The following is a 27,888-nucleotide window of genomic DNA, read 5'->3' as shown; positions in this document are numbered from 1 at the left end:
TCCCACAACACCCCTCCGAGGTAGGCTAGGCTGGCAAGCAGGCAGGGGATAATTTTATTATTTATATGCCACACATCTAACTGGGTTGCCCCAGCCACTCTGAGTGGCTTCCAGCAAAATGTAAAAAACAACAACACACAAACACAATAAAACATCAAATAATAAAAACTTTCATATACAGCTTCAAGGCTAAGTGAGGTTGTTATTTTGTTTGTTATTATGGTATGTACTTTTGTGTTTTTATGTTGTAAACTGCCCTGTGTTCTTCAGATGAAGGGCAGTACAGTGGTACCTGGGCAGCGCAGTGGCAGCAGGAGGACCCATTAGCTAAAATGGTGCTTCAGGTTAAGAACGGACCTCCGGAATGAATTAAGTACTTAACCCGAGGTACCACTGTATAGAAATTGAATGAATGAATGAATGAATGAATGAATGAATGAATGAATGAAAACTCTGGCCTCCCAGGCCCTAATCCAACACTCTAATCACTATGTTACACTGGCTGTATTATTATTAGTGAAAATTACATTACCAAAAAAACCCAGCATCTTTTTAGGGGGAAATGCTTTTTAAAGGGTGTGTGTTGGGCAAAATTGCATATGAAAGCGTATAAAGCGTGTTCTCCAATAAATGAGAGCACGTGTTGCAGTGTGGGCCACCAGGCCAGGCCTCTTGTTGCCAGACAGGTTAATAGTTGTTGCCTGGCATCATGATTGGGTAACCGGGTTGCTGGGGCAAATTGTATGTTGCAAATTGGGTGGGTGGGACCATAGTCTTAAAATATTGGTGCACTCTGGTTTTTCTTTCTCCTTGCAGAGTGCATCGGATCACCTGCCCGCCCGCCCTCTTTCCGGTTGACCTTGCTTTGCCTGTCATGGGGTTGTCTGCTTTGGAGTAGGGGCCTAGTAGGAATTTTACCATTTGGTGATTGGCTGTGCCATTTGGTTTTTGCCTACTACTCAGCAATTCGTCACAACTTGTAAGGTTGCGGTTAGGCATTGGTTATAATATGCTGGTGGTGGAGGGGTCAGGCTGGGCCTGCCCCTCCTATTGCGCTGAAGGGAATTCCATTAAAGGAATCCTGGGGCTTGCCATGATTTCGTCCAATCCCTGTTATGGGACCAGGGCCGCCCAATCCCTGTTATGGGAATCCTTGTCATAGGACCGGGCAGGCAAGCTTTCGGGGAGCTGCTGGGGTGAGCGGCGTGGGTCCGATGCTTAGCTCAAATGACCCCCAAGTTTGACTTTCTCTTCTACTGGCTACCGATCGGACCTCGGGATGTCAGTTCTGTCCCAGGCGGGGGGACAGATAGTCATAACCAATGTCTAAACAACCGCTCACTGATTTTGTATTTTAATAAAGTTGTGGCCAAAATAGTGCCCAAAAACCAAAACTAAAATTACGTGTTATGTGTGAAGTTATTTGAGGGGTGGCCTGGGGACCTACACACGCAAAGAGAAATTCACACCACAGTGCTTTCTCTCTCTTCTGTTCCTCAAGGAAGCAAATGCAGAAATATCGTGAGATAAATTTAAGATTTAAAATTAGGGAAGACGGAGAGAGGGACTGACATGAACCGATTAGTCCATTCCTCTAATTAGAAATGTGTGTTGAGAGGAAATGCTTTTTTAATAGAAAAAAATAGGTGTTTAAATTCACATCACAATGCAAATGTTTGCTCTGCATTAAAATAAATAAATCACAGATTTAATTAATCCAGTGAAGAGACAGAACTGACTTATGGGTGAAAACAAGTGAAAGAGGCATGGGCCAGAAATAGACTAATTTGCCTGTCCCAATTAGTGACTCCATCTGGAGATGGTAAACAAGCGAAAGTGGGGTGCTGAAATATAGGTCTAAGTTTTAATCTTACTCCTTCTATCTCTTGGCCTTGAGAAAGGAAAAGATTCATGTTTCCTTACCGGTGATGGGGAAAGTTACAACTTAATATAGGCTGCATCTATGCCCTACATCTGAAACACATTTGTATAATTTAAATAGTTGCATCTCTCCTCAAGAAATATCATGGGAGCTGTAGATTGCTCAGGGTCTCCTAAAAATACTCAACACCCTTAATGAATCAAAGTTCCCATGTTTCTTTGGGGGAAGTTGTGACTTTTAAAAGATGCAAACTGCAGCCACAACAGCAAAAGTGGCCGATAAAGGTCTCAAAGCAGTTAGAGACCCTCCAGGTGTCCCTATTTTCCAGGGACAGTTCCAAATTAACAGTTTCTGATTTGATCCCAGAATGTCCCGCTTTTCCTCAGGATGCCCCTATTTTCACTGGAGAAATATTGGAGGCTATGGAGTTATGCGACCCTTGAGCCAAAGAGAAAAGTATCTATACAACCTTTAGAAGACATCTGAAGATACAGTCATACCTCGGGTTGAAATTGCTCCAGGTTGAGTGTTTTCGGGTTGCGCTCCGTGCATGCGCAGATGGTCAAAATGACGTCACGCACATGCACGGAAGCGGCAAATCGCGACCCGCGCACGCGCAGACGTGCAGACGCAGGTTGCATTCGCTTCTGAATGCAAACGGGGCTCTGGAACGGATCCTGTTCATATTCAGAGGTACCACTGTATAGGGAAGTTTTGTAAACCTTTAATGTTTCATTATGTTTTTATATACAGAGGTACCTCAGGTTACAGATGCCTCGGGTTACAGACACTTTAGGTTACAGACTCTGCTAACCCAGAAATAGTACCTCGGGTTAAGAACTTTGCTTCAGGATGAGAACAGAAATCGTGCGGCAGAGGGAGGCCCCATTAGCTAAAGTGGTGCTTCAGGTTAAGAACAGTTTCAGGTTAAGAACGGACCTCCAGAATGAATTAAGTTCTTAGCCCGAGGTACCAGTGTATGTTGGAAGCCACCTAGAGTGGCAGGGGCAACCCAGTTAGATGGATGAGGTATAATAATAATAATAATAATGGAACAGGACATCCTGGTTTTCATCAGAGAAATGTTGGAGGGTATGCTGTTAACCAGACTGTTTTACTTGAAAACTTTAGGTTTTCCCCAAAGGATCTTGGTAAGCACTGTTTGTTAAGGATGCTGAGAGTCATTTTGTTGTTGTTTAGTCGTTTAGTCATGTCCGACTCTTCGTGACCCCATGGACTAGAGCACGCCAGGCCCTCCTGTCTTCTACTGCCTCCCGCAGTTTGGTCAAACTCATGCTGGTAGCTTCGAGAACACTGTCCAACCACATTGAAACAACAGCATAAACAGCATAAACTGTCTCTATTTGCAGGGGGCAATATTTTTGGAAGCTTTAGCTCACCGATCCCTGCCCTTCTGTCAGAAGGACCCACACTCCTAAGATCTCCCACCTAAACAGGATTTCTATGTCTCGGGTGGGGGTGCATTTATTCCCAGGCAGGACATCAGCTGGGTCTCCTGCACCATCGCTGGGGATCCTAAATGGTTTGGGGGTTCTTTGGCAGCAGAGTTGAGGGGAAGCATCTGTGATTCTGGCTCCGACAGGGGAGCATCTCTGGGAAAAGGAACACCAGACAGGTGTCATTCTTTGCTCAACAATTCCCCTATCATCTCTCAGTGTTTAATGTAACGAGAACTGACACTTGGCTCTCACTGTCATGTTTCTCTGAGCCAGGCACCCGAGCCAGCGGCATACCGGGACCTGGATGCAGATGGTGCTTTCTGCTGCAAAAGGGCTCAGCTTGCTCCCCTCTCCTGAGCGATAAGAAGTTGGCGAGGCTCTTGTTTTGGGGACGTGAGCGAAACATCAAGGGCTGGCCCTTAGGACACGTGCTGGGCTATAATGAGAGAATGGAGAAGCTTGCAGGCTCCATGCTGCTGTAACTTCAGTAACCACTGGCTTAGACAGAGGCTGTGATGGATTTTCAGAGGTTCTCTCTGTCTTTCAGCAAAAGCCAAACACCACTTCTGAGTTAGGACCGTGGAATCATGGCAGTTTTGGTTTCCCCCCATCTCTGATCTTCCCATTCCATTCTCCACAATCCCACATCTTCTGATTTTCCTTAGACGTCCTCCTGAAAATCCACTTGTTTAATGCAACGTGAGAACATCCCTTGTGCTTGTAGAGAGATACACCATTCCTGCGTTTAGCTGAAATTCCTGCACTGCAGGGGGGGTTGGATTAGATGACCCTCAGGGTCCCTTCCAGTGCCACCATTCTGTGTGAAGAACAACCTTTTGCCATTCCCCTCCATGCTGAAATTTTGTTTCTAAATTCCTCTGTACAGTGGTACCTCAGGTTAAGTACTTAATTTGTTCCGGAGGTCTGTTCTTAACCTGAAACTGTTCTTAAACTGAAGCACCATTTTAGCTAATGGGGCCTCCTGTTGCCACCGTGCTGCCGCAGCACGATTTCTGTTCTCATCCTGAAGCAAACTTCTTAACCCGAGGTACTATTTCTGGGTTAGCGGAGTCTGTAACCTGAAGCATATGTAACCAGAGGTACCACTGTACACTGATACCACCAGATCTATAAATATCAATAAAGCAATAATAAGCTGGTTTTCTTCTTTCTTTTTTTAAAAAAATAGACTTGGAAAGCTCTTACAGCCAACATCTTGTTTCATCTTTTCTTTTTTCCTATCCTGTGCTCAATCTGATAACTCCAGATTGCAGAGCATGTAAAAGCACCCGCTCATTGGAAGCCCGCTTGGAGAAGTTTAAAAGCCCCTTTCCTGCACAATTTTGTCGGTCTTAACAGGCCATTCCGCATAATTATAGTAAATAAAACGGACCCAGAGAGCTATCTTAATGCCGCGCTATTCATTAACAACTACTATGTCCTTACTCTCCACGAAGCAAACTCCGTGGGGATAGCAAAGCAATTTGTGCTTGGTAAACGGCTTGGGCGTTGTGCTCTCAGACGTAACGCCGCACATCGCTAATAAGCAGGGAGATTCAAAGATTTTCCAATCTTTTGCAGGGACATGAAGAAACCCTGTTAAGAATAAGGCCTCTAGTGTATTCTTCAGCAATGGTGTGTGTTTGGGGTGGCAGTGGAGGCAGAGCAAAGCCATCACCACTAGTAGCCCATGATTCCTTTATCCTCCCTTTTTTGTTATCCTCCATGAATTTGCCTAACCCTCTTCTAAAAACATCTATCCTTGGAGCCATTTTTGCCTCCTGCAGAAGTGAGTTCCACAGTGTAACCACACACTGTGTAGAGAGTATTCGTTTACTTTTATTTGCCCCTCAGCTTTGTGTTTAAATTTATTTTGTAAGCCGATTAGAGCTATCTTTATGTTAGGCTGTCTATAATTTGATTCAATAATAACAGACCGTAGGGAATGCTCCCCTGACTTTTTATATCATTTCCTGACTCTCCTTGCTCTTGCCAAAATTGAGGGACCTGTTCTTGGCACTTTATTTGGCTGATGTGCAGATTGGGGTTTAGATCTCCACCACCTTTCACACTTCCCAAATCCCAAATCTTTCAACAGAGTTCTCAGAAAACCTAAACGGCCTCGGCCCAGTGTACCTGAAGGAGCATCTCCACTCCCATCGTTCTGCCTGGACACTGAGGTCCGGCGCCGAGGGCCTTCTGGCATTTCCCTCACTGCAAGAAGTGAGGTTACAGGGAATCAGGCAGAGGGCCTTCTCGATAGTGGCACCCACCCTGTGGAACGCCCTCCCACCAGGTGTCAAAGAGATAAACAACTACCTGACATTTAGAAGACATCCGAAGGCAGCCTTGTTCAAGGAAGTTTTAATGTGTGAGATTTTAATGAATTTTTAATCTTTGTTGGAAGCCGCCCAGAGTGGCTGGGGAAACCCAGTCAGATGGGTGGGGTACAAATAAATTATTATTATTATTATTATTATTATTATTATTATTACTATATTGCAAGAAAATAACTTCAAAGTTCAAGTAGATAAATAGTAGATAAATAGATAAAGTAGATAAATAGGTACTGCTCCGGCGGGAAGGTATGTTAACTTCACATAAACCCATATTCAGAGAATAGGAAAGTATTTTGAAATATTTCAAAATATTTTTTTCTAAATAGCCAGGGTGGTGTAGTGACTAGAGGGTTGGAACAGGGCATGGGAGACCAGGGTTCGAATCCCCACTAAGCCATGAAGCTAACTGGGTGGGCCAGTCACTCCCTCTCAACCTAACCTACCTCACAAGGTTGTTGTGAGGATTAAATGAGGACGGGAAAGAACCATGCACACCACCTGCAGCTCCTTGGAAGAAAACGTGGGATATAATTGCAGCAAACCAACCAATGTGAATTTTGAGAGAAAATACACTTAAAAATACACACTGAGATGTGTGGTTTGTTTTCAATCTCAGGTTAATGCAGAAACAAATGAGAATGGACTTATGGAAGAACACACAGGTGATAAACTGGAAATAGAGTGATTCACCCATCCCCATTCATGGTTGCTCTGTTTTTTGTTGCTTAGCCTGATAATTTATTCAGGGCACTGTAAAGCCATTCCTGGAGAACCTAACCAAATAGGACTGACTGCATGTTGGCTGAGTTGGCTGAGGCATCATCTGGTGTGTGTGAGAGGGGGTGGGGGAGAGAAGGGGTGAGGGAGAAAGATCATGCCAGGAAGAGAAAGAGATCCCAGCTTGTGTTGATCCTGAGAGAAATGTCATCCTTGTTGGGCGCCAGCTGTCAATAAAGCGCGGAATGTTATTCAAACAACAGACCGTACGCTTGCCCTTTATGATTATGATTTTGTGCCACAACCAAGGCAGGTTGGAAAATGCCAAGCGGAGTGGGCAGCTTCAGGAAGAGGAGCGTCCCTGGAAGGAGGTTTGAACTGCAAAAGAAGAGAATTTAGCAGGGGCTGGACTCTGAAATCGGAAAGATAGAGGTGGCTACATTTCCCACTGGTAGGGACGCAGGTGGTGCTGTGGTCTAAACCACAGAGCCTAGGGCTTGCCGATCAGAAGGTTGGCGGTTCGAATCCCCACAACGGGGTAAGCTCCCATTGCTCGGTCCCTGCTCCTGCCCACCTAGCAGTTCGAAAGCACGTCAAAGTGCAAGTAGATCAATAGGTACCGCTCCGGCGGGAAGGTAAACGGCATTTCCGTGCGCTGCTCTGGTTCGCCAGAAGCGGCTTAGTCATGCTGGCCACATGACTTGGAAGCTGTCTGCGGACAAACACTAGCTCCCTCGGCCTACAGAGTGAGATGAGCGCCGCAACCCCAGAGTTGTCTACGACTGGACCTAATGGTCAGGGGTACCTTTACTGTTACATTTCCCACTGATATCTTCCACAAGTGGCCAAATTCTGTGTTCTTGGTGGCCAAATGGGTGTGTGAGGGGTTTGGAGAAGAGTAGTTTGGGAATTCTGAATTGAAGGACGGTGTGGAAAAATTTGAAATAAAGTCTTGCCACGAATACTGAGCCCCTCCTAAAATGCCTTTGGGATGAACCCAAAGCATCCCTTAATCCTACCACCTCCAAAGCTGTTCGCTAATGTTTGCAATTGCTACTCCCACATCGTTTCATCCATGCCTGTGTCTGTGGGATGTAATCCACTGAGAGAAGTCAAGCACAACATTCCTTGTTTTCCTAGAGTGGACATGCGGGGGAATGTTTGGTCCAGCCAGTCAAAAATTTCCTGTTTCCTCCTGGTTGGAACATCCTTCCTTTGCATGTGACTAGAGGAGGGTGTGACCTTACCTGTCCAGGTAACAAAAGGACAAGGCATGCTGCACACACTCTCTCTCTGACTTCCTCCGTCGTTGGAGCAGCTTTTTAGCTAGAAACGCTCTGTTAGTTTTCAGTCAGAGGGTGGACTGGCCCCCTGCTGAAAAACTTTGCTGACCCCTGGTGAAAGGCTTACACAAGCCTGCAACCAGCTATCTCTTGTGCATGTAAAAGGGGAATGTAAACTTTCAGCCAACAGAGGACACTGGGATTATTCCCCTATGGGATATAGATCCATGTATATACTTTGTAACAAAGTCTGCCTTAAGGGATCCACACTGTGCTCTGCCTGATGTAAGTAAACTTCTTTTATACACTTTAAACAAGATTGTGGCATGTTTATTCTTTTTAGAGGGATATAAGGAAACTTACCAGGAACTTAATAGTGAAAGGCATGGGTAGGCAAACTAAGGCCCGGGGGCTGGATCTGGCCCAATCGCCTTCTAAATCCATGTGTTTTTACATGAGTAGAATGTGTGCTTTTATTTAAAATGCATCTCTGAGTTATTTGTGGGGCATAGGAATTTCTTCATTTTTTTTCTTCAAAATATAGTCTGCCCCCCCACAGGGTCTGAGGGACAGTGGACTGGGCCCCTGCTGAAGAAGTTTGCTGACCAGTCGGTGGAAGAAGATTGGAAGAAATTTAAAGACTATTTACAGAAATATTGTAAAATTAATGAATGTTAGAATGATGTCAGAATGAAGATAAGTGGTTTAAGCAGTAATGTTTTAAAGGTGTATGAAAAATGGATTATTAACAGGTGAGAACTTAAAGTTATATTATATTAAGTTAAAGGATTAAGATAAAAACAAAGAGGGAAAGAAATTGCTGAATCAACTAACTAAATTGGAATACAAAAAAGGGAGGTGTGAGGAGGTCAGGGAAGCAAGGATATGAATATATGACATGGAAAGATTGATGTGTTTTCTTTTTAAATGTTTTTTATCTTTTTTCTGTATTTTGTATTTTGTATTTTTCTTTTTTCTTTTTGTCTTTTTGTCTATTCTTTTTACTTATGTATTTTTTTTTCCTTTGAAAACTTAATAAATATCATATAAAAAAATGAAAAAGTTTGCTGACCCCTGGTGCATAGCTGTCAACTTTTCCCCTTTTTTAAGGGAAATTCCCTTATTCCGAATAGGATTCCTCGCAAGAAAAGGGAAAAGTTGACAGCTATGGCCTGGTGAAAGGCTTACACAAGCCTGCAACCAGCTATCTGCTGTGCATGTAAAAGGGGAATGTAAACTCTGCAAAGTAAAGGAGCTTGCTAATGCAAGTTAGGAAGGATATTAATAAACAATATATCCTCTCTTGCCTCCCTGAACTTTCTCACGGTGCCCATGCCAAGAATGTACCCAGGATAAGTGGTCCATCACCCCACCTGTCCTTCTGCTAGGGTCCCACATCTACTAAGGCTTCCTACTGCTTCTCTTCCCATTCTTCCACCCAGAAGCCACTTTCAAAGGGAACCAAGCTCCGCTTCCCACCTCTTTCGGATTGCAGACTTGCTGCCAAATTGTCACGAGCAAAGGTGGCTGCTGGGGTGAAATTGCCAGAGGGAGGAAAAGTTAACAAGGCCTGAATGAAATCAATGTGGTCTGACAAGCTGACAGCCTAGTCAGCTAATTACTACTGGGTTGCATTAATCAATGCAGAGGGAAGCGTAGAGTAAACCAAAAGCAGGAGCTCTCTGCAAAAAGGTGGAGAAGGCAGTATGTGTGGTCACCTGATCGGTCCTGGAAGAAAAGGGACAAGGGAGCTGGCAATTTAAGAGCACTGAGAGCAGATCCGGGCTTTGTGTGCAAAGCACATTCAGTGCACATTTAAAGCATGTGACTTAGACAAAGAGTCTTGAGAACTGTAGTTTCCACAGACAGAACTACAATTTCCTAGGACCCTTAACAAACTACAATTCCCAGGATTCTTCAGGTGGCCATGTGCTTTGTATGTGTGTTGAGTGTGCTTTAAGTGTATGATGCAGACCAGTCCTGATTGTGCAGCTGCTATTATTATTATTATTATTATTATTATTAGGCATTTTAATGGAAAGCTACCTAACCTGCAGTTTCTGGACCAACACAAAATGCCACTATCCTTCAAAATCAGCACTTTCACGGATTTTGCAACACAGTTCTTCAGCTAAACAGTGTCTTCCAAAAATGTGTATGCTAGGGAAAAGTGTGTATTAAAAATGCATGATGATGCCACAACACACACAAATAAAAACATAAATAAATGCATTATTTTAAGGAAAATGTATATATTTGCAAAAAAAAAAATGTGTGAGAATGTGTTTATTAGGAGAAATTTGCACTAGAAAGCTTACAAATTTCCCTGAGGATTTAAAAATAAACAAGTCGCAAATTGTTGTGGAAATGTGAAGAACTAAATTTAGGACTGGAGGAATGAAAACAATTGAAGAAACTGAAATTAACAAATAGGTCCCTATGGCTGCAGCTTTAAATGCACTGACCTAGCAAAAAATTCCAGGTGAAACTCATGAATTGCAAGGTAGGCACAGATTCATGCAGTTGAGAAGCATCCTGATTTTGTACCCCTTAGCTGTCACCGCTATTGCAAGCTGACATTTCTCTGTTGCCAGGTGTTCTAGGATCTGTGCAGAGATGCTAAGGACAGGTATCTAAAAGGCATGGTTCAAAGATAGCCAGAGAACCATGTCAGAGGCTTCTCCCCAATGCCTCTACTCCAGATCAACCAGTTCGTATGGGATAGCTATTTCCACCCAGACACTGTTTCCGACTGCACTATTCTGGATATGTCCAGCATCTTTGAGTACTTTTGCTGCAGCACAGTGATCCCTCTGGAAAGCAGGAAGCTGTCTTATACCAGTTCAGGTCTTTGGTTGACCAACTGGTTAATCTGGGTCAATCTGAGTGGAAATTGCAAAAATCTATGGGATAGCTAAGGGACGCGGGTGGCACTGTGGGTTAAACCACAGAGCCTAGGACTTCCCAATCAGAAGATCGGCAGTTCGAATCCTCACGACGGGGTGAGCTCCTGTTGCTCGGTCCCTGCTCCTGCCAACCTAGCAGTTCGAAAGCACGTCAAAGTGCAAGTAGATAAATAGGTACCACTCCAGCGGGAAGGTAACCGGCGTTTCCATGCTCTGCTTTGGTTCGCCAGAAGCGGCTTAGTCCTGCTGGCCACATGACCTGGAAGCTGTACGGCAGCTCCCTTGGCCAATAAAGTGAGATGAGCATTGCAACCCCAGAGTCGGCCACGACTGGACCTAATGGCCAGGGGTCACTTTACCTTTACCTTTATGGGATAGCTGGGTGTATGGCAATCCATGTTGACAGTGTCATTTTTGGCTATTTCCTTTGAAAATAACTCCAAAACTTCTATTTTTTTGTGAATTATGAATTTGTCCCCCAAAATAAATAAATAAAGCTCAACAACTTTTCAATAGAAAGCCCAACCAGCAACTTTTCTGTCTGGACTTTCATTTTTTGAAAATAGTCTTGTGGCACTGAAAAGTCTAACAAATTTATCATGGCATGAGCTTCTCTACCATCCCAGAGATGGGCTGTGCCTAGTAAGCTCTTTTCGCACCAGGGAAACTTTGTGTACATTTAATTTGTGCGGCTTCAGCCAGCCAGCCTTCAGCCTTGCAAGGTTATAGCTGCACAAGCTAAATGCACATAAGGTGTAATCACATTGTATGACATCAGGTGTGGGACCAATTAGGTAGTTTCTCATTAAAATGCAGACAGACACTAATGCTAGAAGTATCTATTACTGCTTCAGAGCCTAGGAAACGGCATTCCCAATCTCCCCCAGCTCAATCTGTTAAATAGATTTAACAATACATTTTCCAGTCTCTCTAGCAGCAATGGACAGGTGTGAGCATGCTCTGAAGCAATTCAGGATGTTTCCTCTTCTGAAGAGGGCATTTCACCCAATCCTTACAGGCCTCTCCACCTCCATCTCTCATGAGGATAAGCTCAGAGGATAAGCTCTTTCCCCAAGAATTCTCTAAGAATGATCTTAAAAACTTACTTACACAAAGAGTGGGGAGCCTAGATGCTGTGGGCCTCCACCTCCCATCAACACCAACCAGCATGGCCAATGGCCAGGGATGATGGGATATATAGTTCAACAACATCTGGAGGACCACAGACCCCCTGTCCCTGGCTTACCGTATTTTTTGCTCTATAAGGCACACTTTTTCCCTCCTAAAAAGTAAGGGGAAATGTGTGTGCGTCTTATGGAGTGAATGCAGGCTGCGCAGCTATCCCAGAAGCCAGAACAGTGAGAGGGATCGCTGTGCAGCGCTCCCTCTGGCTGTTCTAGCTTCTGGCTTAGCCCCTCAGAGTCCCTTCCCCCACCTCCCGGAAATGCCCCCAAGAGCTGCGCTCCCTTTAAAGAGCCACGCGGAGCGTGTGTGTGGCTCTTGGGGGCTTTTCCCCAAGGAGGGAGAATAATAATAATAATAATAATAATAATAATAATAATAATAATAATAATAATTTAATATTTGCACCCCGCCCATCTGGCGGGGTTTCCCCAGCCACTCTGGGTGGCTTCCACAGAGACCAAAAATAGACTAAAATGCCACACATCAGTGTGATGGGCTGCCCTCTCCCTCCTTGGGGAAAAGCCTGCAAGCGCCGCGCACACGCTCCACACAGCTTGTGAAAGGGAGCACTGAGCATAGCCTGGGATGCATACAGCCTCTGTAACAGGTCAAATACATGATTCCCACCCTCTTCCCTTCTGAAGTGCTTCTTTGGCCAGCTTGAATCACCAGCCAGGTGATCTATTGCAATCACAACACAACTTTCACCTGTTTCCCATGCTTTATAACAAATAGTAAACTTTGACTCATGAAGACCGCAGCGACGATACAGAAGAAGAAGATCGTTTTGATGGCAGATGAAATATCAGCTGAGGACACTGGCAGTAATCCTTGGAGCTGTCCCTTGGAGTTTTGCTTATTTGGCACAACTGCACTTAGAAAATGAATGTGGGTTGCAGTAATATTTAGAGACACTGGAAGGTTAGGTTTCTGAAGTCGCCCTTGTAGTTCTGTTGTCTGCGGTTATCCAAAACCCACATCCTATTTGATTTAGTTTCCATCAGGAGCTAGATCTGGAAACTGTTGTGCTAGCCAGTCAAGGGGTGAAGAATGGAAAAGTCTATCTCGCTGATTTGTGTCTCTATGAAAGACAAGGATGGTGCCTTGCATCTGGGTGTCCATCCAATTTTGGGCAGGAAATTATCCAAGACATTCTGTGGAGCAGCTTTTGCCAATCAAGTGCTAGGGCTGGGAGTGATGTGAGTTGTAGCCCAAGATACCTGGAGGGTACCACGTTAGTGAAGGCTGCTGCAGAGTTTCTGCGGGTATTCTGAGCAATGAATCTGGAAAATCCCTGGATTCTGCTAGAGGGTTCTGCACAGTGGTATGTACAACAATTGCATTGTCCTTTTTTCTGATTTTAAAACAAAATATTGAGCTTTTCCAGGGCTTGTTGTGAATATAATCCACACTTATACTGACCTAGCATTCTATTTTTATAAAAATAATAACAAGAATCCAAGCTGCAACCCAAAATGATTTTTTAAAAACCACAGTTTGTAATAAATGACATTGTGCAAAATACTCTTATTACTCTAAAAGCTATTTATTACTATGCAGCTCTTACAATGTGTTAAATAAACTAGAGCAACGAGGGCTTTCATAGCAATCATACAACTTCTCCAAGAAATAAACAAATCCCCACATTGGTCCAGTACAGTCATACCTCGGGATGAATACGCTTCGGGTTAGGCAAATTCGGGTTGCGCTCCGCGGCGACCCAGACGTAACGGAGCGTGTTACTTCCTGGTTTCGCTGCGCGCGCATGCGCAGACCATCAAAATGACATCACACGCATGCACAGAAGTGCCAAAACATGACTCGCACACATAACATGGGTTATATTCGCTTCGGGATGCAAATGAGGCTCCGGAACGGATCCCGTTCGCATCCTGAGGTACCACTGTATAATGGATCTGCTTGACATCATTACAACTGCCACGGTAATATTGTTGCTGTTGTTGTTAAGAATCCCAAACAAATTTCCAACGAAGTCTTTCAAGTACTGTTAAACCAATGGGAGGTGGCTTTCAGAGTGTTGGCTGAATTAGGGAAGACAGGACTCAGATCTCTGCTCCATGATGGCGACCTTGACCAAATACAGATCCAACCACCTTACATAGGATTAGGGATGGAGGATGAATCCAGCATGCCATGATTCTGAAGCAGAAACACCTGATTCAACCTGCCCCCTCCAATATGGGAACCAGGGTATAGGCTCACCCCAGGTTCTGTGCATTGCCAGATTCCCTCTCTCTTATGGATTTTCATACAAGGTGGTCTGAAAGCTACCAGTCTCGTTTCAAAATGAGTCATTCTAGCACTAGAAAGCCTTGGTCGCACCAAGCATGGGAAATTGGATACAAGACCTCCTGCTCCATAATTCTGCTCCACAAACTACATGATAAGTCAAGCTTCTAAGGGATTTTGGAGCACATTTCCAGAACTCTGGAACCAAGCCGTACCCGCAACTAGAAGAGGCGGGTGGCACAATGCAGAAATGGAAACTTGTCTAACTTAACAGTTGTTAAAATGGGACCCCAACACAGCATTTCCCCTAATCTTTATCTGAGCATGTGAACCTAAGCTCTGCATAACACAACAACTGAACATCAGAAATGTACTCGAGAGACCATCTTAGTCCTTATATACTCCGTACATCACCTCTGTCTATGGGTCATCTTCTCCTACAAGTTGCAAAGGTCTTCAAAGCCCTTTCCACGGCAACATGGAGCAGGACTTTTAGTCTGGCTGCCCTGTTCTGTGGAACAGCATTCAAGATAATACATGCGCCCACTTCCTGGGAACAGCTGGAGACATTTTTTGTTCCAACAAGCCTTCTTCTCTGGATGACTAGGTCTCTATCGTGGGTGTCTACTTGGCATTCTGGGTTTTTTTATCTGCTGCTATTTTCTGTATTGTTTTAAAATGCCTTTTTTTTTTAGCTGTCTCTTATTGCATTTTGCACTCATCACCTTGGGATGTGTGTGGTAGGCGATTATTAAATAAATAAAACGAAAGTGCTGTAACTAAAAAGGGTATGAAAGCAGATGGAGACAAGGGAGCTAGGTGGGACGAAGGAACTGCGCTGTTTTATTGCAGTACTGTAAAAACCTTGATAAACTATAGATAACCAAAAAAAGAGGAGGGCAGTTTCAGCATCCTAAGAGCAGCTAGCTTGTACAGAGGGCTCCCGACAGTGCCATGAGTGTTGAAATCACCTGCTCGGAGTGATGGGTCTTGATGAGGTGGAACCACTCTTACAGGGAAATGTACATATTTACATACATTTTGTATAGTTTGTGTGGCAACGCTCTAAGAGGAAATAGAACAAAAAATATGTAAAATTACATAAAATAATTGTTATTGCTATAGGTAAAGGGACCCCTGAACAATAGGTCCAGTCGCGGACTACTCTGGGGTTGCGGCGCTCATCTCTCTTTATTTGCCAAGGGAGCCGGCATACAGCTTCCGGGTCATGTGGCCAGCATGACTAAGCCGCCTCTGGCGAACCAGAGCAGCGCACAGAAAAGCCGCTTACCTTCCCACCAGAGCGGCACCTATTTATCTACTTGCACTTTGTGCTTTCAAACTGCTAGGTTGGCAGGAGCAGGGGCCGAGCAACGGGAGCTCACCCTGTCGGGGCATTTGAACCGCTGACCTTCTGATCGACAAGTTCTAGGCTCTGTGGTTTAACCCATAGCACCACCCGTGTCCCTGTTATTGCTATAATGCGGCTATTATTGGGGATATATTGGAAAATAATCAAAAAACCACTTTTTTTAAAAAAAAAGACGTAAAATATCTAAGATGACCAAGACCTGTTCCACCATTGGGAGAGATGGAAAGCAGTGCTTACTGTTCAGCTCTGCTGAAAGGCCAGCTTGTTCTGGCAACTCCTACCCCTGAACGGTGCAAGATGGTCATCATAAGAACAACTGTTTAAGAACTGGTGCCTGAGTTTTATTTTATTTTATTTATTTACCCCGTCCCTTTCCCCTTGTGTGTTGTGGTTTTTCAGATCGTAAGCCCGCAGGCAGGAACTTGCTTTTATTGATTGTATGTAAGTTACTCAGAGAACTTTTTTGGCTGAAGAGCAGGGTACAAATACTCTGAATAACAATAATGAGGAGGAATAGCTCAGTTGGTAGAGCATGAGGCTTTTAATCTCAGGGTTATGGGTCCAAGTACCAAGCTGGGCAAAGGATTTCTGCATTGCAGGGGACTGGACTAGATATCCTACAATTCTATGCAAATAGAAGGGGAAGAAATGGAGGCAGTGAGAGATTTTACTTTCTTGGGCTCATGATCACTGCAGATGGTGACAGCAGTCACAAAATTAAAAGATGCCTGCTTCTTGGGAGGAAAGCAATGACAAACCTAGACAGCATCTTAAAAAGCAGAGACATCACCTTGCCAACAATGGTCCGTGTAGTTAAAGCTATGGTTTTCCCAGTAGTGATGCATGGAAGTGAGAGCTGGACCATAAAGAAGGCTGATCACTGAAGAATTGATGCTTTTGAACTATGGTGCTGGAGGAGACTCTTGAGAGTCCCATGGACTGCAAGAAGATCAAACCTCTCCATTCTGAAGGAAATCAGCCCTGAGTGCTCACTGGAAGGACAGATCCTGAAGCTGAGGCTCTAATACTTTGGCCACCTCATGAGAAGAGAAGATTCCCTAGAAAAGACCCTGATGTTGGGAAAGATGGAGGGCACAAGGAGAAGTAGACGACAGAGGACGAGATGGTTCGACAGTGTTCTCAAAGCTACGAAGTTATGAGTTTGACCATATAAGTTTAACCAAACTGCGGGAGGCAGCGGAAGACAGGAGTGCCGGGCGTGCTCTGGTCCAGGGGGTCACGAAGAGTCAGATACGACTAAACAACAACAACAACAAATGATTCTGTGAACAGCTACCAGGGAGGACTTCCTATATTGATTTCAACATCTGTGGTAATGGGAGCTCCATGCAGTAGTTTGCTATTCTTGGTTAGCTGGGAATACTTTGGCCCAGTGCTTTTTTCTGGGGGGATGCAGGGGTACGCATATTTTCCCCGATTTGAACTATAAAATGGTAATTTTCTTGAGTCAAAATGAGAGTAGTACCTTTAAACATTTTTTTTAAAAAGAAAAAAAAAACACTGCTTTGGACAACCTAACAAGTGGGTTTTTTCACCTCAAAAACTTCTGAGCATATATATTTATTTTCTGTTTGACATGATTTATATACTACTGGACTGACAAAACTCTGTAAGCAGTTTATGTAAAGTATATACACAAAACTGTAAAGGATATGGGGATTTTTCTTTAAAAATCCACACGGAAACAGAATGGGGCAGACTTTGCTCCTGACTTGTGATGAACTGACCCAGCACAGATTTTGTCTTTGGAAGAAATTCTGTAAAACCCATTACCCGTGAAGCCAGTATTTTGTGAAGCCAGTTTTGTGGCCTGACCACAAAACTGTTAAGAACCAGTTAAGAGGGAGCCTAACACTGACAAACATCTCTAGATAAGGTACAAGGAGGGCTCTGAATGTACAGTAAAGTAATGGCTTGAGTCAAGTTGCTTTTCAAGCACTGTGGTTGGAGATGGTAGAGCAATGGGTTGGCAGCCAGAGGAGGAAATAGCTGAAATATTGAATTTTCTCTATATAGTGCATTGTTTTGTGGGAAATGGGACACCCCTTAAAAACGAAAATGCAAGTGGATACAATATGCTTACTATCAAGCCCAAAGAGCAAATGAATGAGGACTAGAATACTGACTGCCTTGCTCTCATGCTCGCACAGAGTTATTAGTTCCATTAAATTAGGTCCCTCGTTCCTAACAGCAAATTAACTTGCATCGTTTTTAATAATGGAGCTCACTTTGTGAATATTAAAGTGTCTTTATTGCTGTTCTGTTGCTGCGAAACTGGCCGACAAAAAGATCTGGCCATTATTTGACTCCCCAAATAAAATAAAAATAAAAATAACCCTCCCCCTTTTTTAAAAAAATTGGTTTGATAGCCAAACTCATCAAGGAAGGCACACACATACTTGTCCAAAATAGCCAGAAATCACTCGTGTTTTGACACAGAACCTACTGTATCTGCCAGTCTCCTCAAAACGCCACAAGCAATTGAGATCCACAAGCAATGTTACCTCCCCAATGAATGTATGCATTATTAAAATATTTCTACACCGTCTCCCATATCAACCCTGTGGTAGTTGACAGCCATAAAAGGCAATCCAAGAAACAAATTTAAAACAGATGGCAATAAGTGCAAATTAAAACCAATCCATAAAAAGGCGCAGTATCAGGAATACCCAACATTCAGGGTTGGTGTGTAATGTATTTTCAGGACTCACTGAAAACTCAACAAGGTAGGTGCCTGCCTCATTTCTAGGGCAAGATGGTTCCATAAACTGGATTCCACAACAGAGAAGGGTCTTGCCCCTGGGCTGGGCTTCCACAGCCTGCAGCACGATCAATAGGACCTTAAGAACTGGTTGAAGACATTTCTTCATATAACCAGGTCCTGTGTGAGTGCGTGGAGGCGGTTGGAGGATGGATGGCGGCTATCAGATTGAGGTTGAATCCTGACAAGGCAGAAGTACTGTTTTTGAGGGACAGGGGGTGGGTGGGGGTGAGGGACTCCCTGGTCCTGAATGGGGTAACTGTGCCTCTGAAGGACCAGGTGTGCAGTCTGGGAGTCATTTTGGACTCACAGCTGACCACGGGGCGCAGGTCAATTCTGTGTCCAGGGTGGCTGTCTATCAGCTCCACCTGGTACACAGGCTGAGACCCTACCTGCCCGCAAACTGTCTCGCCGGAGTGGTGCATGCTCTAGTTATCTCCTGCTTGGACTACTGCAATGAGCTCTACGTGGGGCTGCCTTTGAAGGTGACCCAGAAACTGCAATTAATCCAGAATGTGGCAGCTAGACTAGTGACTGGGAGTGGCCGTCGAGACCACATAACACCTGTCCTGAGAGATATGCATTGGCTCCCAGTACATTTCCAAGCACAATTCAAAGTGTCAGTGCTGAACTTTAAAGCCCTAAACGGCCTCCGTCCTGTATACCTGAAGGAGTGTCTCCACCCCCATCGTTCAGCCCGGACACTGAGATCCAGCGCCAAGGGCCTCCTGACAGCTACCTCACTGCAAGAAGTGAAGTTACAAGGAACCAGACAGAGTCGGTAGTGGCGCCCGCCGTGTGGAACACCCTCCCTTCAGATGTGAAGGAAATAAGCAGCTATCTTATCTTTAAAAGACATCTGAAGGCAACCCTGTTTAGGGAAGTTTTTAATATTTAATGCTGTAATGTTTTTAACACTTGATTGGAAGCCGCCCAGAGTGGCTGGGGAAACTCAGCCAGATGGGTGGGGTATAAATAATAAATTATTATAACATTATTATTATTAACAGCCAGGGTGTCTAGCTACACTGATCCAACACTCTCCCTTGAACTGACCCTGAATGTAGGAGCAGAACCACAGAACTATGGTGGCCCCCAGTTCCAAGCCACAGAGACAGTCTGTCAAGATGCCCTGGTTGAGGGCATCAAAAGCTGCTAAGAGATCAGGCAAGAACAACAGGGTCACACTCACAGAATCACATAATTGTAGATTATTGTAGACCCCCCAAGTTTAATCCCCTGTAATACAGGAATCACAACTAAAGTACCCCTGACATGTGGCCATCCACTCTTCCCAAGAAAGAGCATCTATGTATGAACACATGTGATGGACATGACTGCCAACAAAACTTGCACATACTTCCTGTTCCCATGCAACGATTGCAAGTCTGAACTTCCAATAACTGTTTTAGGAGAATACCTATAAAATATGTAATGTGTGAATCAATCCCGCACTTGCATTAGAGAAAGATAACCTTCTCCAGGGACTTCTCAGTGTGATTCCTAATGGGATGCTATTCTTTGGTCAAGAGACTCTCTATATGCCCACCTTTGAGATGTGCTTAGTTGTTTTGGGTAAAGTGGGTAAGTGAAGCGGATGACCAAAGGGAGAACAGATGGTATGGATCTGGGAGAATTTGTGAGGTCCTGTGCTGAGCTAAAACTTCTGAAATGGGAATAGATGCAGTTCTAAGATGTACTGAAAGAGGAGTTCTTGACTGCATTCAGATATAAGAATAGACTATGGAAACAAGTTACAGTGAGTCTTAGCTCATGTGTTCTGCCTACTTTCTCCTTCTTAAACACAGCCATAAGGAGATAAGAAGCTTTCACTTCCAATAGGGTTTGACCACAGTTTAGTGTTACATCCCATCCCTGAACTTTAGTTCAACTATGGTTTGTTTTCTCTTATTCAAATCAATACAACAAGAATAATAGAAGTACTGAAAAGCAGCCCAGTATAGCCAGAAGATACATAATATTAAGTACTTAAGAGCATCAGGAAAGCCAAATTTCACACTGCACTGTGCAGAGGAAGTTCTAGGTGGCTCAATTTGTTGTATATAAGATAAAATCCCACCAAACAGCACAAAACTTTTCAAGGGCTTCCAAACCTTTGGCAACATCCAATTTATGAGGGTTGTTTTTTTTTTTTTTTTACTGACTGGCCACAGTTTAGGGTTACATTCAGACCTTGAACTTTGGTTTGTTGATGCAAGCCAGTTTCATAAACCTTAATTGGACGCTTGCTTGTTTTAACAGGCCACAGTTGAGACCAAGTAGGGTTTGTGGTTAATCAAAAAGCGAAAGTTTTCAATATTCTCACAGTGGGGGTGGGGGGAGTAGCATGCAAGACTCTGATGCCTTATTGCTCTTACAATTGCTATCTACCCATTCAAGCAGAGAGAAAAAAGAGAGAGGAGCAGTTAAGGCAGCGGTTCTCAACCTGTGGGTCCCCAGATGTTGTTGGACTACAACTCCCATCATCCTGAGCTCTGACCTTGCTAGCTAGGGGTGATGGGAGTTTTAGTTCAACAACATCTGGGGACCCACAGGTTGAGAAAGGCTGAGTTAAGGTGAGGGAGAGCATTTTCACTTTTCTCACCTGGCTACAGAGCAAAAACTGTGGGGGGAAAGCAACATGGTCGCCATTGTTTCCTGCACAGACACACCACGAGAACTGCTGCTGTCCTCAAAACTTAAATTCCTAGAGCACTTTAATCCCACAATGCAAGGCCCGGACTTTTGGGAAGGGGTTAGGCTTTGGGCCTGCCATGGACTCAGGCAGGCACAGACAACACTGTATCTTTAAAGCCACTTCAGTGCAGATGTTTCCATGGCAACTAGTGGACCAAATACATTAGTGTTTCTAATAATAAACCAAACCTTCATCTCGGGAAACCTGCCTTCCCCAGTGCCCCCTCTCCTCCCCTCGCCCCCATCTCTCCTCGCTACCTTTTAGATTCTCCCCTCCCTCTCCCGCGATGAGCCGCTCTTCACAAAGTGAAGGAGGAGGAAGGACGGAACGGCCCAATGGGCCTCGCAAGACCTGAAGCTCAAGATGATGGCCACCGAGAGCATCGTGGGATTGGTCCTAGATGGGAGCAGTTCACCTAGGGACCCGGAACAGGGTGAAAGTCAACTGAAACACTGCAAAAAGGGGTGTGGACCTGAGAGAAAACAAATCAAATAAGGGCATCTTCCCTTGCTCTCCTGTTTTACAAAGTCCAAGCAAAACTCATAAACGCCAATAATTCATGCCCTGACTAGGCGGTCCTCCTCCACGACAGCCTAGTTTTGATAACAAAGAAGCCACCATCTACCTTCTCCCTCTTTACTTGTGCAAGAGCATGCGAGGCAAATCCTTTGACAAGCGCCAATACACCCTTTTGACCCCATTTTGAGGCGCTGCTAAGAAGGCATCAAAGTAACTGGAGACAAAGCTGCCGCGACGCTCCGAAATCACAAAAGAATGTCCCCGAGAGGCGTCCCGGAGGGTTTGAGGAGCCGGGGAAAGAGCAAAAGGTGCCAGGAAGATTCCTGAAAAGGATCGACCAACAATACTATATGAATCCATAGAGGAAGGCCTGGGATTCAGAAGCATCCAAAGTCACAGATCTCCTCGCTCCACATCCCATCCACTCACTCTCTCACCAAGCCTCTCCCATCTCTCTCTAATAGTCCAGGCAACCGGCCGAAAACTGCAGGTGACATAAGTGGGGAAGGGGGTCAGTTAGGGGTACCCAGTAGCCAGCACTGATGGAGGGGGAAAAAGAAGAAGGATGTTTTCAGGCAGCGAAAGACAATGGTGACATGTCAATGCTGCAATGATCTTGAACCAGATATTTTATTGTTGTTATTTAGGTCACAGATTCTCAAAGACACATGTCAGTCGCTTTCTGACAACGGTGATGCTTATTGCAATGTGCGTGCACACACACACACACATGCACAAGCAAGCACACATGCAATATCCTTGCCATGCACACCCAGACGGAGACTCACACGCGAGTGCGCACACCCAGCCTTGCACGGCACTGCTTGTCACACTGAAATGTCATCCGCTGGACCATTTCCTTTGCTTCTCTCTCTCTCTCTCTCTCCGCCTCCTTCTCGGCACACACACACACACACACACACACACACACGCCAAGACTTCATTCCTTTGGATGCCGCACAGCCGGTGAGGCACACTTACCATTTCGGCACTCAGCTGGGCTAAGATGGCGAAGGTGGAGATTCTGTCACACAGGCATTTAGTTCGGAAAGGATCGACCGGGACTGTTCGGCAGCCACGCCAGGACCAGGCGCCAAGCTGAGACGAAGAGGAGGAGGAGGAGGAGGAGGAGGGTCTGTGAAGGGAGGGGGAGGGGAGCCCAGTGCAGAGGGAGAGAGCAAGAGAGAGGCAGAGAGGGAGGGAGAGAAAGACATGCACACACACAGAGGGAGAGAGAGGGAGAGACAGGAGGGAGAAAAAGAAAAACAGGCATCACTAACAAATTGCCAGAGGGAGAGAGAGAGAGAGATAAAAAAAAAACAAAACCAGGACAGCAGCAGCAGCCAACCCCCACGTGGCCCTCCCCACCATATGACACCCCTCCAGTGACACATACCCAGTGCCTTCCCACACACCTGGGACATCACTCGTGGCAGGCTTCATCAGCGCAACCCCATGTGCTAAACTTCCCCCCTGCTGAGGCATGGCTCGTGATCCCCCCCTCCTTTGAAAAATGCACCCACCCACTCCCAAATAGCCTCTGATCCATAATGCTCTCCCTATATGGCCCGCTGTGGCTGAACCTGCCCCAATGGGCTCAGAACTTCCTCTTCTTTGCGATGACTGCCCCATTGCTCACACTGAGTGGACGTCACAGCAGAGGAGATGGACCACAATCTCCCCACATGCTCATCAGTGATACACATGGACAGCCCTTGCATGCGCCCATAGCATCACCCCCTGGCACGCTCAATTTTCACTTTATTTCCGCCCAAGGGATGGTGTGCTTCCTTACCAAACTCAATCCAGCTGAAGACCTTCACTAGAGTCCATACACCTGCCTTCCAGCTGACCAGGACACCTCTCACGTTCTGCGCCACCAGCAATAACAACACCATGCTGCACTTTCACGAAGACTCTTGGTGTCAAAACAACCTGAAACTCAGCGCCGAGCAGACGGCTGCTCTCTCTCCCACTACCCCGAGCCAGCACGCGCCGGCACACGCATGGCCTTCCCATGCTCACACACCCTCAGCCACAGCTGTCCACACACCCACAGCTATTCTACATTGAAAAGATGCTGCAGGGAGAGAAAAAATTGCAAGGTGTGCAGTGGGGAAATGGACTTTGCTGCTCAGTGCACTCCTTTGGAATTTGCAGCCAACCCTGCTTTTTGGCTAAGCAGGAGATGTGCTTGTCTTGAAAATACCTGTTGGACTTATTCGCACATTGCATTTGTGGATGCACATTTCAAATCCAGCAGGCCCATATTCACATCATGCATTTGAAGCTTTGAACTGTCAACGCGTGTCCCCAACAAAAGACTCCTGTGAGCTGTAGATTCTTAAAGGGCGCTGGTGATTTTTAGGAAATCCCTATTCCCCTCCAAGAACTACAATTCCCAGAGCGGTTTAACAGTCAATGCCACTTCACAGGGAACTCTGTGAATTGTAGTTCTGTGAGGGGGACAGGGCATCTCTTCACAGCTCTTGCCACCTTAATGAACGAAAGTTCCCAGAATATTTTGGGGGATGCCAGGACTCTTCACAGTGCCTTAAATGCAGGGTGAGAATGTGGTTCAACAGCACATCTAATAATTGGACTGTGTGACGTGACCTTCACTCTTAAATAACCCTAACCCTTCCCTAAGGGGTTAATTTCTTGGTGGGGAAGGGAAGGGGGACTCCACCCCCATCGTTCTACCCGGACACTGAGGTCCAGCGCCAAGGGCCTTCTGGCGGTTCCCTCAGTGCGAGAAGCCAAGTTACAGGGAACCAGGCAGAGGGCCTTCTCAGTGGTGGCACCCGCCCTGTGGAATGCCCTCCCACCAGATGTCAAAGAGAACAACAACTACCAGACTTTTAGAAGACATCTGAAGGCAGCCCTGTTTAGGGAAGCTTTTGATGTTTGATGCATTACTGTATTTTAATATTTTGTTAGAAGCCGCCCAGAGTGGCAGGGGAAGCCCAGCCAGATGGACGGAGTATAAATTATTATTATTATTATTATTATTATTATTATTATTATTATTATTAGACATCTTGAATCTCAAGAAATGTACACCAAAGAATAACTTCTTTATATGGGACTCTTAACTTCATCACCATCATGCATAGCTTGCCATGCAGAATGTTCCTTCCAAGACTTAGTGCCAAAGTTTCTCTCGATGCTTCCCGAACTCCCCAAGCTCCAATGGAAGACTTCCAAAGTCCTACAGAGTCTTCCCCACATGGCATGTTCTGGTCTGCATAGCTCTCATATAGATGCAGATGCAGAAAGCCTCCTTCATTTCCCCCAGAGTTTTGCTTTTCCGCCTCTGCTGTCACAGAACTGCATTTCCATGATGTATAGCGCCAGCTTTCACACTTCCTACTTCAGGGAACCGGGGCTGAGCTGAAATCTATCAGAAGGCATTCATTCTCCCGACCTTTTCTTTTTCCTCCCTTCATTTATTTTGTGATGGACCTAACTTTCTTCTTACGTTGCTAGACTCGGTGGAGGATGAAGAATGGTGGCCAGAGTCCCATTCAAAACATGTTTAGGAAAAAAAGGAAATGAGCTATGGAAACTATGGAATTTGGTCCCACAGGGGACAGTAATGGTCACCAACTTAGATGGTTTTAGAAGAGGATTAGGCAGATTTATGGAGGAGAGGGCTAGTGATGGCTCCTTGCCATGATGACAATGTTCTGTCTCAACCGTTGGTCTCTAAGGTGATTCTGAATACTAGTTGCTGGAAACCACAGGAGGGAAGACGGCTCTTGTGTTCGAATCCTGATTGTGGGATTCCCATTGGGGCAACTGGTTGGCCAATGTGAGAACGGCAGACTAGATGGACGGTGGCCTGATCTAGCAGCCTCTTCTTATGCTCTTAAGTTCTTAAGATGTGCTCCTGCCACTTTAATGATGAGCTTCACCATCGTGAAATTGATGGAGGGTTATCCTCCCTCTGGGAGGAAAAAAAAGCTTTCTCCCAATTTCTCTCCCTGCAAATATGCTGGAAAATTTCCACAGGCTGTTTGCACTACAGGGAACCTTTTCCTAATTCCACATGGTCTGCTGAGCACTAAGGCACCCCGAAGCACCTGCCATGCTATCCTGTATCGGAAGCTGTCAGAACATTGGTCCACTTAGCTCATTACTGCCCACACTGATTGGCAGAGGCTCTCCGGGATTTCAGGCAGGGGGCATCATCTGGAGAAGGTGGGGATTGAACCTGACACCTTCTGGATTCAAAGCAGGTGCAAAGTTACAAGAAAGGAGATTCCGACTAAACATTCGGAAAGACTTTCTGACAGTCAGAGCTGTTCAGCAGTAGAACAGGCTCCCATGAGAGGTGGTGGACTCTTGTTCCTTGCTGTTGTTGTTGTTTAGTTGTTTAGTCGTGCCCACCTCTTCGTGACCCCCTGGACCAGAGCACGCCAGGCACTCCTGTCTTCCACTGCCTCCCACAGTTTGGTCAAACTCATGCTGGTAGCTTCAAGAACACTGCCCCACCATCTCGTCCTCTGCCGTCCCCTTCTCCTTGTGCCCTCCATCTTTCCCAACATCAGGGTCTTTTCCAGGAAGTCTTCTCTTCTCCTGAGGTGGCCAAAGTCTTGGAGCCTCAGCTTCAGGATCTGTCCTTCCAGTGAGCACTCAGGGCTGATTTCCTTCAGAATGGAGAGGTTTGATCATCTTGCAGTCCATGGGACTCTCAAGAGTCTCCTCCAGCACCAGAATTCAAAAACATCAATTCTTTGGCAATCAGCCTTCTTTATGGTCTTCTTCCTTAGAGGTTTTTAAATATAGGTTGAATGGCCATCTGTCATGGATGCTTTAGCTGAGATTCCTGCATTGAGGGGGTTGGACCAGATCACCCTTTGATCTGGTCTGTCAACTTTTCCCCTTTTTAAAGGGAAATTCCCTTATTCCAAATAGGATTCCTCGCAAGAAAAGGGAAAAGTTGACAGCTATGCTTTGGGTCCCTTCCAGCTCTAAGATTCTATGATTCTACCAGTGAGCTCTGCACATTGCAGAGGATTGTGGGGCAAAATTTGGATGTTCAGTTACTCTCTAGAGTCTCACAGGTTCCCCGTGTGACTTAGGTCCTCATCAGTTGAGCTGACAGGAGACCCATGAGTTCATCTTTGGTGGGTTTTGTGAAAAACTGCTCCCCCTCCCCAACAATTTGAAGGAGGCCCATGACACAGACTTGCCATGTTTCTGTCCTGAATTTTCCATCCCTTGCTGCTGTTTGCCTAAGCAGCCTCAGAACCCGGCCTTAATCCAAAAGGATGGCCACCACCTCAGATGCCTTCATAAGAGGAACAGACACATTTGTCATGGAAGATGGGGCTATCAAAGACTACATGAGACTATGGCTATGCTCTGCCTCCACTGCTAGAGACAGGCAGGAAGAGTGATGATGCGCTCACATCCTTTTTGTGAGTTTTCCATGGGGAAATCTGGTTGACCAGGATGCTCAATTAGATTGACCTTTGCCCTGACCCAGCATCTGGGATTTTTCATTTCCTTATGATCCCTCCCACGGGCATTTTACCTTTGAGATAAACCCCACGATCGTGGAACAACCCCTGCAGTCTGCTCTAGTTTGGCTTCAGAAGAGACCCCCAGACACACTCCACAGTTCTGCACATTGGTAGAGATGTCTAATGGAGATGCAATTGAGGGAAGCTTGCCCTCTGTTACTGAACTTCTGATTTCCGGTTCCCCAATAGGCTTCTCGGGAACCAGAGCATTTCCCAGAAAACCATTTCACAAACACCAGCATGTGCAAAGATTATGAGAACCAGCCTAGGCAAAGACTACCCTGTCCCTGTTCCCCTCACAGAGCTGTTTAGCAAACTATCCCTCACCTAGCACGGGCCCTTCCAGCTGAAGGGCAGAGATTTAGAAGACAAAGCTTCCAAAAAGAAGGACAAGGCCCTATAAACAGACAGTGAAATATATGTTTGTGCAGTTGTGTTGATATTATGCAATATAAGGTGCATTGAATCTAACTTCAGCAGAGAGAAGGTCAGGTCCTTTCCCCCCAGAAAGCTTAAGGTTTAATAGAGATCTGGATCCGCACGATACATTTAAAGCAGTAGCCTACCACTTTAAGCAGTCCTAGCTTCCCCCAAAGAATCCTGGGAAATGTAGTTTGTTAAGGTTGCCAAAAGCTGTTAGGAGACCTGAAATATACTCGGAATCGAGTGTGGATTTCATGCTCTTTATTCAGCTCATAGTGGTGAGGAATGGAAGTTCCCCCAAAATGTCTGCTTTATATACATTATTTATATAATGGGCCCCATGTGATTGGCTAATTATGGGATTCTCCTGTAGGCCAATCAGGGTTTTGATTCACTTCCACCTGGAGTTGGAGGGGGTAGCTCCTGTGCCCCAATCAGACTGCTGCATTCTGGATCCTATTGTTCTAGGGCCAATCAGACTGCTGCATTCTGAATCCTATTGTTCTAGGACCAATCAGACTGCTGCCCTTTGGATTCTATT

At 45.3% G+C, this 27,888-nt stretch overlaps 1 protein-coding gene across 9 annotated transcripts in view; it reads right to left on the bottom strand.

Annotated features, from left to right (window-relative positions):
* The window catches only part of ADGRB1 (adhesion G protein-coupled receptor B1), a 388,463-nt gene that overhangs the window by 84,837 nt on the left and 275,738 nt on the right, over positions 1-27,888 (bottom strand). For all 9 annotated transcript variants that reach the window (XM_082235447.1, XM_082235451.1, XM_082235450.1 and 6 more), the window contains exon 18: positions 22,375-22,528. In XM_082235447.1, coding sequence (XP_082091573.1) covers positions 22,375-22,528 — 154 coding nt within the window. The remainder of the gene's footprint in view (positions 1-22,374; positions 22,529-27,888) is intronic.

Source organism: Podarcis vaucheri (assembly GCF_965113315.1).
Source record: "Podarcis vaucheri genome assembly, chromosome: 8".
NCBI lineage: Eukaryota > Metazoa > Chordata > Lepidosauria > Squamata > Lacertidae > Podarcis > Podarcis vaucheri.
This window is presented reverse-complemented; position numbering and strand designations above follow the sequence as displayed.